Source organism: Aplidium turbinatum, chromosome 7 (genome assembly GCF_918807975.1).
Source record: "Aplidium turbinatum chromosome 7, kaAplTurb1.1, whole genome shotgun sequence".
NCBI lineage: Eukaryota > Metazoa > Chordata > Ascidiacea > Aplousobranchia > Polyclinidae > Aplidium > Aplidium turbinatum.
This window is the reverse complement of record NC_137478.1, coordinates 23,293,045-23,306,353: the sequence shown is the minus strand read 5'-3', so window position 1 is coordinate 23,306,353 and position 13,309 is coordinate 23,293,045. Positions and strand designations below refer to the sequence as shown.

At 34.5% G+C, this 13,309-nt stretch overlaps 1 protein-coding gene across 1 annotated transcript; it reads left to right on the top strand.

Moving 5' to 3' along the window:
• The first annotated feature begins 1,389 nt into the window (after nucleotides 1-1,389).
• On the top strand, nucleotides 1,390-11,825 carry LOC145774018 (uncharacterized). Its single transcript, XM_082585151.1, has 4 exons — nucleotides 1,390-1,491; nucleotides 8,777-8,932; nucleotides 10,940-11,087; nucleotides 11,433-11,825. The coding sequence occupies exons 1-4, from the start codon at nucleotides 1,449-1,451 to the stop codon at nucleotides 11,533-11,535; spliced, it is 450 nt and encodes a 149-aa protein (XP_082441277.1). The 5' UTR covers nucleotides 1,390-1,448; the 3' UTR covers nucleotides 11,536-11,825.
• The last annotated feature ends 1,484 nt before the right edge of the window (nucleotides 11,826-13,309 follow it).

The window sequence follows — 13,309 nt, the reverse complement described above, 5'->3', positions numbered from 1 at the left end:
TCTCTATCTTGCCTCCTATTATAGTTTTTGTCTTCCTTTAATGGCGACGTATTAGAATGGATGTGGATGTCAGATGTAACATTGAAAGCCCATCATTCTGTGGTAAAATTAACGTGAGCAGAAGTCACATTGTGTAGAGCTGGGATGGGCAACTTGCACCTCGCGGATGAACAAGATGTTTCTTAAATTTTTGTGGAATCTTTTCTCTTTTTCCAGCCATTTTTTCCCAAACATGGTTCATTGTTTAGGAACGTTTGTTTGCTCAATAATTTGTTTAAACGCAATAACATTCTATCAATCTATGCACTTCTCACTAACTTTTATTTGAGCATTCACATGTCTGTATAGTTAAAATGATATTTTATATGTTTAATGATGCACGGAGAAAGTTGTCATAGGAATCAATTTGAAAAAAAAAGTTTTTCCTGAGCCTGTGAAAGTATGCTAACCTACTTTTACCCAGCAGACACAAAAGTAGGTCTGTGATAGGTCACGAAAGGTAGTTTTGTAATTGTACTGATCATCAAGGCTCCAAGATGTCAAGTCAGCTTCACCAACATTACGGTTTTTGGTTTAAAATTTGTAAATGTATTGGTTTATTGGGAAGCGCAATGTACTCCACGGATGCAATCTGCTTTTAACAAATATCGCACGCGATGTTTGGTTGGTCTTCATAGCACGAAAAACAGTTTCCATCTAATGTTCATAGCAAAAGGGTAGTTTGAATACTTGTTGTAGAGATTAACTCTTAGTCTGCAGCAAAAAAAATTTGTTAGAGAAGTAATAAGCATAATCTATAATTTAGATTAATAATTATTAATTAATATCAAGTTATTAATATCTAGTTTTTTTTCGTCGTCTATTTTTATTTTTGAAAAACCTTGTGCCATCCCTCATTTTCCTCTTTCAGGAAATCTTTTCTAGAGACGTAGCAGCATAATCTACATATCTACTCACACGTAGTGTTGAATAAATGAATGAATAATGAATCTTTCTGGTAACGAGGTGTCCACTTAACTCAGTGAGTCTTTTGTTCCTGCCTTCTTCCAGAAAATCATCAAGATTCTTTTTATTTTAATTCTTTGAATCAATAAGAAAAGCAATATAAATTATAGGTTTGTTTCTGATTGTTAAGTAATACAAAATAACAGGATTTTAATTATGATTTAATTCCAGCGTTTATACATTACAAAATTTGTTCGCATTGTTTAATATAAATTTGTATTCTGTTTGGCAATAATTATGAAAATCATTAAATCTATTATATTTAAGTTTCTGTTATTATATGATCTATTTTGTTCTAAACAAAATTACAATTGAAGAGAATCAATGTTTATACATGAACAGATTCAATCTTCACTGTTGGTGGCAGGAGAGGCATTGCCATTGGTTTGACTTCATGTGAAAGCTACGACATTGTTGAAAACAAATGGTACAACAGCGTTGATATGAATGAAGGTCGTTGTGGTCATGCTTTGGCTTCCACTGGAGGTTTGAACTTTTTTGAAAAATTAAATAAGTGAAATCAATGTGTTGTGATGAAGTATTTCATAGATGGTGCCAACACTGTTACACAGTAAAACTCATTTAATAAATTTATAAGTACATATTACGAACACATAATAATCCAATATCTCATAATTTCATTGGTTTTACAAACCATTCTTTATTTTATTGAGAACAACAACATGATCACAATCACATTCGATTCATAGTGGGATTGATCAATCTCATCAAATCGAATGTTTTCAAACTGCAATTATCGCACAGTTAGTCGACTGTTTTGTCACACGAACCATTACTGTACAATAGGGAGGGCCGTCGGGAACAGATAGATTAGCCATTCGAGTTTCTTAAGAGGCTTGTCGCGTAAATGGCGATGTTTATTGGTAAACTGGGCTGCTTCTATTCCAGGGAGGCTTCTATTGTTTATTTTTAATCAAATCGTGCGGTCTCTATTCGAGGGCGGCTTCTATTCGAGGGCGGTTTCTATTCAAGGATGGTTTCTATTCAAAAAAATACGTAGAGCATTTGTCTTAACATTGCTTTGCATTAAATGTTTTTGTGAAGGAATTCGATTTGTTTTGACCAGACAAAGTTTGTTTCAAGCAGTCCTAGTGCATACATATGAAAAGTAATGGAGTAATGAGCAACATGAAAACACACAAAAAGTTGAAACCAGCCCAAACTGTTTAGTTTGTACCATGCATCTTACATTCTGTGTATCCAACTCTCCAGACAACACAATCTATCATTTTTATATTGATTCAACGCATGTAGACGTTGAATCAATGTAAAAATGACAGATTTTGCTGCCTGAGTCACTAAGTGTAAAGAGACATGAGTTAGAAACTACATTAGCAAAATAATGGTCTTCCAGTGCAACACACTGTATGTAGTGAAAAAAATCGTTAAAACCCTAGAAATGAAATAGATGCAAAATGTTTGCACGTTTGTTCATCCGGAAATTAACTTTAAATTCAATGTATTTTGTTTACATCGTCCACTTTGCTCCAACTTACTTTACTCCAAATGTTGGTTTGTTCTTTTGTTTGATTTTCTTTTTCAATAAAATTAAAATAGCTTATGATCTTAGCGTCCCAAACAAATCTTAAATCTTTTATAAATTTCATGTCCTAAATATCGCATGCAGCAATTTTGTATTGAATTATTTGAGCTTATCAGGGCTGTGGAGTAGGGTGGCTCGTTTTTGAACTTTTTTAAATTCTCTCGGGGTAGTGGGGAAATGGTGCCAATGAGTGAGAAAACGCTCATGGCAAAATTTGAGATTCGTAACAAATTGTCTTTAGCCTCCTCATGGGGCTCAAAAATCAAAAAATGGGGTCAAAAACGCATTTTTTCCAAAAAATAAAAAAAATATTTTGCAAGAATATTTTTAGTTTGGGTAGATACAATATTGTTTAGATATATTTAATTAACCTAAGAAAAAAAATTGGAGTCATTTTAACTATTCCTTCAGCTTCCTCACACCTTCTGAAAATTTCGCATTTTTGTGTGTGGTTACATAATTGCGTTAGACATTTTGCCAACTATAAAACGTCATTGCATATTATCTCTTTACAGACCTGCCCCGAGCTGTTGCGTCATTTTTTAATAAAGTTGGGTTAATTTGGTAGGAAAAAGTGACGTCTTCTATTGAATTTACTTCACTGACGAAGCCGTGGCTGTCACAACGAAAGCTTAGACAAAAAATTGAAATAATTACTATCAGTGGCTACAATGGTGTCCGACGTTTTCTTCGTAAACAATTCTTCGTAAAGCAATTCTTCGTAAGCAATTTTTCGTAAAACAATTCTTTGTAAAGTTAATTCTTTGTAAAACAATTCTTCCCAAAGCATTTATTCGTGCATGCAATGGAGATTTGATGTATACGAAGAAATGCTTTACGAAAAATTCTTTTACGGATTTCATTTCACCAACAACTGTTTACGAACAATTGTTTTACGAAGAATTGCTTACGAAGAATTGCTTTACGAAGAATTGTTTACGAAGAATTCGCCTACAACCGGCTGCAATAGCACACCACAACAGCATCACAATCAACATATTGTTTACTTTGTTAGCTAATATGGCGTGACTTTTTGTAAAAACACATATTGTTGATTGTTGACCCAGTTCTTCTTGTTTGAGCAGGAAGAGTAGGTTAGTTAGTAGGTTGACTACTAACTAACTAACTTAGTTATTTTACTGGTTCAATTGACTGGAAGACAGTTATAGTCGTACTAACCTTTCAAAATATGAATTCTTATGTGTTTGCAGTTTGCTATGTGTATAAAGGCCTACGCTAAAATGATGAGAAAATTAACCAGGAAAAGTACTGAGTGTCCTGTATTTGGACAGCCAAACTCTTTGCCAGCTACTGTATTGCCAAACTACGAAGATGTCATTAAAGCATGCCAGTTTCAAAGAATGTCTTTTCTGGAATCGTCATCTAAAGAACCGGCCTTTTCAGGAATTTCTGAAATAGTCACTAACTCAGTAATGGAAATATGGGAGTCAGCTTCTATCCCCATTGTTTCGAAGAAACGGGTCAAGGATATGTTAAATACTTACCATGCACAGCTTAAAAAATTCCAGAAAAATTATCCATTCAGAGCAGACACTCCTTTGTACCAAGACAAACTACAAAGTATTCAAAATCAAGGAAAAAAGCTTTTGATATTGCTGCTTGTAAATGTTTGGATTTTACAACTTGCACATGTTCTGCTTCTAAAAAAGTGCCCTGTAAGGAGCAGGACTTCTTGATTGACCAGCGCACGAATAGAAAAATGATTATTTTTGGTATTCACAAACAGCAGCTTTTATTGCAAGCTCATTGTTGCTGGACATTGGGGTGATAAGTGAAAATGATGACAGCTCTGTTATAGATCGACATAAAATTCGTCGAGAAAGAAAAAAGGTCCGCAGAGAAGCACAAAGCTCCAGTGATGCAGATTTTGTTTCCCCATTTGCTATTTATTTTGATGGGCGCATTGATGAAACACTTACAAATGTAAAAAAAGGCAGCAAGTTTTCAAAATCACTGGTTAAAGAAGAACATATATGTATGTTGCAAGAGCCTGGATCAAAGTTCATTAGCCATGTCACTCAGGAATCTGGTTCTTCAAAAAATATTTTGAGAGCTATTATAAAATTCTTTAATTCCAACACATCCAATCTAGATTTAACATACTTGAGAGCAATTGGTTGCGACGGAACAAATGTAAATACAGGCACAAAAAATGGAGCTGTTGCATTGTTGGAAAGAGCGGTTGGCAGGCCATTACAGTGGTTAATTTGCCAACTTCATGGGAATGAATTGCCTTTAAGACATTTAATTCAAAAACTTGATGGGAGAACATGTGGACCAGGTGGATTCACGGGAGAAATTGGCCAAGCTTTGGGAAATTGCGAACAAGTTGCAGTTAACGTTAAATTTCGCACAATTGTAATAGAAACTATTAAAGTGGACTGTGATGACCTAAGTACTGACCAAAAGTATCTATATGAAATCCACCGAGCAACATCAAAAGCCACTGTGAATGATCTTGCATTTCAACGTAATCCTGGAACAATATGTCATTCACGCTGGCTGACGACAGCAAACAGAATTTTGCGTCTCTGTGTGACGAAATCCAACCCATCTGGCACTTTAATTCTTCTGATGGAATTTATTATGAAAGTATATACATCAATGTGGTTCAAAATAAAATGCAATCCATCTGCTACACTTGGTGCTAAGCACATGTACGAAACAATTATGAGAACACGCTGCCTGCCAATAGAAGTCAAACAAATCGTTCTTCCAGTGATGCAAAGAAATGGATATAATGCCCATCCAGAAAGTGTTTTGTTATCCATGGTTGCTGACGACAGTAAAATTATCCGGGAACTTGGATTGAGAAGAGTTTTGCGTGCCCGAAAACTGATAGCAGAACGAAACAGCAGTGTGCGAGGTTTTAAGATTCCAATCATCAATTTTGACGCGACGGCATTTCATGAATTAATCGACTGGCAAAACGTTGATCTCACACCACTACCTTTGCTGCAAGATGTAACAGATGACGTAATATGCAAAGCAATCAGTCAAGGAACTCCACTACCGGTGCCAAGTGAGCTCTTCAAAATTCCCTGTCACACACAAGCAGTGGAAAGAATGTTAAAGTTGGTAACGGAAAGTTTGTGGTCAAGAAAACAACATCCAGTAAAGTTTGTGGTCAAGAAAACAGAGACGTTTTCATTGGAACAACGTTACTGAGCCGAAAGATAACGCCAAAAATTTGACAATAAAAAGCAATTTAACATTTGAACAGAAAATTTAGCACTAGGCTATTGTGTTCAACATTGCTGTAGCCTAAGTTTTTGTTGATTTTGTTGAATACGTTGATTGCGTTGTTGTAGAATTCGTTGATTGTGTTTTTGTTGAAAACCTTCCTTGTGTTGTTGATTATAATTTCGCTGGTTTGAATCGCTTTCAGAAGCCTTGCTGTTTGCTATTGTAACCTTTAGTAACTGCTGTTGCTACTGTGTATTATCGTTCTTCAGGGCATTACCGAAATATTCATTTGAAACATCATGTGTTAATAAGTAAAAGTTACTTTTACCTTAAAACAGCAATAGAAACATGTATTGTTTAAATTCTTTCAATTTTTTGTCAAAGCTTTCGTTGTGACAACCATGGCTTCATCAGTGACGCAAATTCAATAGAAGACGTCACTATATCCTACCTTTTTTTTTTCTTTTTTTTTTCTCTTCGCGCAACGCTCAGAGTTCAAGATGGATACCACTACATCTTGCAGGTTTACAATTTTCCATATAAAATGGATTACCAAATTAACTACCAAATTAACCCGAATTCATTAAAAAGTGACGCAACAGCTCAGGGCAGGTCTATAAAGAGAAATGCAATGACGTTTTGTGGTTCTGTAACCACACACAAAAATGCGAAATTTTCAGCAAAATGCGAAATTTTCAGAAGGTGTGAGGAAGCTGAAGGAATAGTTCAAATGACTCCAATTTTTTTTCTTAGGTTAATTAAATATATCTAAACAATATTGTATCTACCCAAACTAAAAATATTCTTGCAAAATATTTTTTTTATTTTTTGGAAAAAATGCGTTTTTGACCCCATTTTTCGATTTTTGAGCCCCATGAGGAGGCTAAAGACAATTTGTTACGAATCTCAAATTTTGTCATGAGAGTTTCCTCACTCATTGGCACCATTTCCCCACTACCCCGAGAGAATTAAAAAAAAAAAGTTCAAAAACGAGCCACCCTACTGTGGAGTCGGAAGGTTTGTGAGGTATCTGGAGTCGGAATCGGTGGAAAAAGCACGATTCCGACTCTGGTTTGATATAAAACGAGGAACAATAGCACGTTTGTTGGTTGTGTTATTTTTGTGTCACCGATTGTTTCAGTTTTCTGTTTTAAGTTCATTATTTTCTTTGTCTCAATGATTGTTCCTTTAGGTTCGTGGTAGGTGCAGTAGCTTATGTTTGCTCGAAATGACAATTTTTTACAATGAAAACAAAGTTGAGCGATTGAGCGATTTTCGCTGTCTTTGATTTGCAATATGTGATGGTGTTCGCCAGATTTCATTATGACAGCCGCGACATTTGCCTTCTGTCACTGACAGGTGCCGAGTTTAACATTTTGGCAAGGGTTCCATATTTGTGTTGTCATAAAATATGGCGCCAAGTTGCTTTAAAAATAAAATCCTGTCCATGTATAATGCCGCGTTACAAATTTTTTATTACTTCTTTCTGTAAGTGCAATCACACGTACTGTTGCTTATCAAAATTCGTATGTTGAAGTTACAGCAATACTACGTAATAGCTATCAACGTTTTGCATGACTTTCGTAAGACTAAATTATTTGTTGCATTCTGTTTTGGGTTATACTGAATTCAGGTGTGATAAAAAAATGTCGTTTAGAATTTGAACTTTAAGAAAGTAAATAATAATTCAATGTCGAATTTGCGCCAAAACGACTGAGCTCGCAAACTAAACGGGATATATTTGCGCGTGTGCAGCATACCTGGAGCCGCCCTGCTATCACTAAACTATCGCAAGATGTTAAAATAATAAATAGCTTTTTGTTTCCGACGTTTCGTCGTTCAGCACGACTGACTTTATCAACGATGTGTTCAACGAGTTCTATAAAAATGTTTACAACAACTCGAAAAATGCAGGAGTCCATCGGCGTACCATAAATTAGACGACGTCACACATTTTTATAACAACAAGCGGTTGATTGAAAACACAGTTTTAAAGCTTGAATTACGTCACCTGCAGATAATTTTGCCCGACTTGTAAGTAATTCATTTGATGATAATAAACTTGAAATGAGGTTCAGGGTGTGGGAGAGGCAAAGAAGTGAAGAGATCAAAGAGTGGAGACAAAATATCAATTAAGAATTTTGATAATTTATAAGTAAGTGACCCAATAAAAGAGACTATGAGGCGACGAGAAATATTAGGTTTACGAAGCTTAAATATACCATAAATCCTGGGAGTAACATCTTTATCACATTTAAGACTGTGATAGACTGGCATGATACTTTTATGCTCAGCAGCGTATCGCCAAATTAATTTGGTAACCGATTTAGCTATTTTCCTTACAAGATTAGGTTTTGCAGGTAAAATTAAAAGTGTTATTGTCACATAAAAGAGCCATTAATTTAGACTTTAGAGTCATACACTTTACCGTCCATGACGACTGTTGTACTTTAAAAATTTTCTTGATTCATCAGATTGCAGGACTTTCAACGCTTGCTGGTGTTGTGGAGTTAACTTGGTGATGGAGGTTTTTTTAATTTTTGATAGTTGATCTTCATTGCGTTTAATATGCTTCTGTCTTGTGCCATTTGCTGCACAACAGGTAGTTTTACTTGTTTTAGCCCCCTTGTGAAAGTCAGTCATGCTGACTGACGAAACGTCAGAAGTGAAAAGCTAGTTATTATTTCTTGTGATAGTCAAGTCTACAGTCACTGGAAGAACGCAAGAAATTAATTTATAATTAAAATGCCTGGTGCAGTCCCATCCTGTGTTTATTACTATTATTGATACCGTCACAACAACCATATGTAGCTTCATTTTCCTATTTAAAGTATTGATTCATAAAGAAAGCATGGGATGAAAATCAAATATTACTATCAAGACACTATTCTCCAACAGGGTTGATATACGTTGTCGGTGGCTGGAATAAACATTGATTTATAAAGAAATCTGAGGATGAAATTGGAATATTATTATTAACAAAACATCAATCTCCAACAGGATTGATATACGTTGTCGGTGGTTATAACGGAGGGGCGTTGAACACAGTGGAATGCATGGATCCACGAGAAGGTCGGTGGAGAAGAATTCCGTCCATGAAATTTAAAAGATGTGACTTCCCTGCAGTTGTTTTACACGATCAAGTCTATGCAATAGGTAGGATTGATTGTGTTATTATATCAACGTTTGTTGCCATGTTTATATTGATCTGTTTGTAACAACTACAGTAGGACATCTAAAATCTGAAGTTTTGTTGAGTAGCTCAATATAATTAATAGAACATACGCAACTAAGTTCCAGGCGAGCATGAGAAAAGCTTTCGAAGTTGATAAATAAAAAAGTTAATGTAGAATTAGACGATTTATCGATTTTCTTTCTCAATTTTTGGAATTTGACTTTATTAACCATTTCATTGGCCTGGTATCTGGATTGTTTGTTCATACAGGCTTGGCAATACATGCAATCCATGACAAGCGAAATAATTATCGAAAGTATTAAAACAAACTAAATCTAGTACTCACAATGCATCTTCGTGGCGTTCTTCGTGACAGAAAAGTTTCGAAACAAACCATTGCTAGTATGACGACTGTCAATTTGATGTCACAATACTACACGGGTTGGCCTTCCATGTTTCGTTAGTTTTTGATTAGCTGGAACTGTTAAGTATTTTCTTATAAACCTGCTTGACACAAAAAGTCGTGAACAGCTAAATATAAGTTTTTCTTTCTCGAACTTTCAGTTTAGTGATTTACAATGCGGTACCTAATGACAAAGGAGATATTCTTGGATCATTATTTGAAAAAAAAAAAATTCGTTGAATGTATAAATAATTGGTGGTAACTTCAATAAGAACATGCAGTAAAGCTTTTAAAAATAAAATCTGACATTAAATTCCAGCAGCCAACTTAAATTTTCAACATAAAGCAAACGGAAGTATTCGCTTTGTCGTTGCCAAGTACACAGGAAATTGTTGTGGGTCCACCATTATGAACAGCTTGAAGCTTCTAAGTTCTACATCTACGAGTGTGTCTGAGTTTTGGTTTCCAACTAGATGAATACTGAATGTTTCGGTTCATTTCATCATCATAAAACGTTTCCAGCACAACCGATCTTGCCACGTTTTGAATATTCAACTGGTTTGTAAGCTTCACTTCGGGAAACGGAATGTTGGCAAATTGAAGTCGCTTCAAGTTTTCATCTTGGGGACTGTTTGACAGAAGTTGTTTATTTATCAACAGTCGAAAAAATCAACAGACTTCTGCAAATTGTAACAAATCATTATGTTTGAAGAATATAACAAAACTCAATGGCATAGCGTTCTTGTTGATTTTGAGAAAACCACTTGTTGTCACTGTCATCTTGCATTATAAAATGATGCAGAGTCACTTATTTTATCTATTGTTTCAGATCCAAGTTGTTCATATGTAATATAAGCATTTTTGCTCGAAGAACCAATACGGAACAATGTAGAACTAGTTTTCAAATAGCCTGGCTTTCTTAGGATGTGAAACTGATGACAGAAGGAAATATCATACTTATGTTAAAATGAAACAGACAAATTTGAAAATGCCGTTCCAAACAATTGCTATAATAAATAACCAAATAAGGTAATAAATGCAATCTTAGTTCATTATAGTAAAGGTACTGAAGCAACATAGTGGGTTCTTATTTAGCGCAATCTACATGAACACAACATTTAGGCAATACTCGCTCGCGGCATCCCCTGCTGAACAAATGTCAACTCTAGGTGTCACTATATCTCAGATTCAAGATGATTGCGATATCTGACCACTTATGATTCCTAAATGTTTCCATTGCATGACGTCACTCATTTTGTCTTTGCATAAAATGCAAAAATGTGTTTTTTAAATGTTGCTAACTTTGTTTCAAACTGCTATGAATGTTCGTTCTTGTAAGATGAACCAAATTTTGCTGTTTTTGCAACTCATTCGAAATCATTCACTTAATAGGCCAATGCAGATGCTATGACAGTTTGTTCATCATGGTTGATATACTCTTCGTGTATTTAGTTTACCTTGAGTTGATTGTTTGGTGTAAACTTTGCAATAGAACAAATCTGCACTGAATAAACGAGGCAGCTATTAGGTTATCAGATTATTTATACAATTTGTGAATATTAACTTGGAAACCTTGTTCGAAAAGGAGGATATGACGACTATGAGGCCGATCTATCTTCTGTTGAACGATTCGATCCACGCAAGCAAGCATGGTCCGATGTTGCTGATATGAACGTTGCGAGATGGAACCACGGTTCATGCGTCATAGACGGGATGGTGCATGTCGCTGGAGGGTGAGTGGTTGTTTGTGAACGTCATCAATGCATAGAAAGCATGAATATGTTGAATTAATGGAGTCTACCAACCTGTGAATAGAAACATACGAGATTCTACTAACTTAATATGAAATCATTACAATTTATTGAAACATAGTTTGGTTGAATCTGTCCATCGCTGATGTAAAATTTCAAGTTTTAGTCCATTTTGTTTTTAATATTTCAAATTTACAAATATCCAACTTTTGCAAGCGACGGAGTTGATTTGACTGAAACATTTGAGTTATTATCAGTTTTCAACAATGTTTTGTCTTTTAAAATTATAGCTTCGTGTTCTAATTTTTATTCGATCACAATTTACAGAGGAACCGACGCAATAGAAACTTATGATGCAGCGAAGAATACGTGGGAAGTAGTTGGAAATGTTGAAGAAATTGAAGATGCACAATTCATTGTTGCGATTTAATAACGATAAACTAATCGGGTCATTATATCGATAACTATTGTTACGATGTCAAGCCATAAGTCATCTTGATATATCTTGTTTTGTTGCATTTTTGAAGTTCAAAATCTTTTACTGTTCTTGTTATCAAAGCAGATTTATTTGTTTCGCTTTTATGTTTGTTGCATTTTCCTTTGTTCAAAATAGCAAATAAACTTATTTTTGATTTTATTGTTAAATTCTCGTTTCAAAACAATGAAAGAGCGTAATATATGAGATTGAAACTAATTGTTTCAGAAAATCATTTTCTTCATTTGTCAGCGCTGTGAACAAAGAGCGATGCTTTTTTTGTGTTTTTAAAGTTTTACAGCAGCCCACGTGCTGGTTGATCTCATCACGCATTGTTTTGCTGTTAACCTATGACCAGCAGCTCTGGTGGAGAGATAGCATGCAAGTAATTAAAATTTTACGTTTAAAAAATTGTTTGCACGTTTTTTTTGATAATTGTAGGTGTATACAGCAAAAAAACAAGACAATTTTATTTGACAGGATTGAACCAAGATTATTTTATACTTTCTTTAACGGCCTGAATTTTTACATTCTGCAACTTTTCCAAATTTTACCAATTTCTGATCACTGTCTAAATGAATTTTTCAAAAATAATAATTTAGACTATTTTTTCCCATTTCCCCAAGTGATAATATGAATTTCAACGTCACAATGATCGGAAAAACGAAGATAATTTTTTAATCCCGAAAATTGCAACTAGACTGTTAACCACTTGCTGAGAGTCTGATTAAACGTTTTTTTAACCTTTTTCTCATTTTTTACTGTTTCCCTGAGGCAACAAAAAGTAGAGCCAAAATTCATCAGCATGTTATATGCAGCAGAAACGTTTATATTTCTGTCAAAACGATGTTTATAATTCTACCCAAGATTATACAAATAAGTGATCAATGGAATCAGAAACCCATGCAATTCATTATCTCTAAATCGAAGTTCAGCCATTCATCATCATTTTTATAATTTTTAGAAGTTTAGCCATTCATCATCATCATCATTATAATGATCATTTTTTGACTTGTATGTTCTGCTACGTATAACAAGCTTTTTTCAAATGTAATCATTCCATGCTTTTGCTGTTCGTTATGAAAAACCCGATTTTAGGAAGTATTTTGGTTCCATGTTTTGACAGATTCAAACTGTAAAAATCTAAATGCAAAACATGTTTGCAGAATATGAAGAAACTTGACACATAGGGTTCTTCAGCATCAATTAGTTCTTTGATGAATTCAACAGCGGTTTCCGTAAATGTAAACATCATCAACATTATCAGTATATAATTTTTTGATGTTTGGAAAAGCGCTTTTTCTTCATTGCCATCTTGCATTACAAAATGATGAAGAGTCACTAATTTTACCCATTGTTTCCGCTCAAAGCCGTTCATTTGTAACATGAGCAATTTTGCTCGTAAAACCAATGCAGAAAAACACATCGATGACAATTGTTACGATGTCAATGGCATCGCGCAATGTTGAGCCATAAATCTTGTTTCGTTGCATTTTTGGAAATTCAAAATATTTTACTTTCCATGTTATCGGAGCAGATTTGTTTGTTTCGCTTTATAGTTGTTGTATTTTCTTTTGTTCAAAACAACATATGATGAAAGATCGTAACATGTGAGAATGAAATTAAACGTTTTAGAAAATTGTTTGTTTAATTTTTCAGCTTTGTGAACAAAGAGTGGTGTTTTTTTCAACGTTTTTTCATATTAATGCAGAGTAAGCCAGAAGTAGGC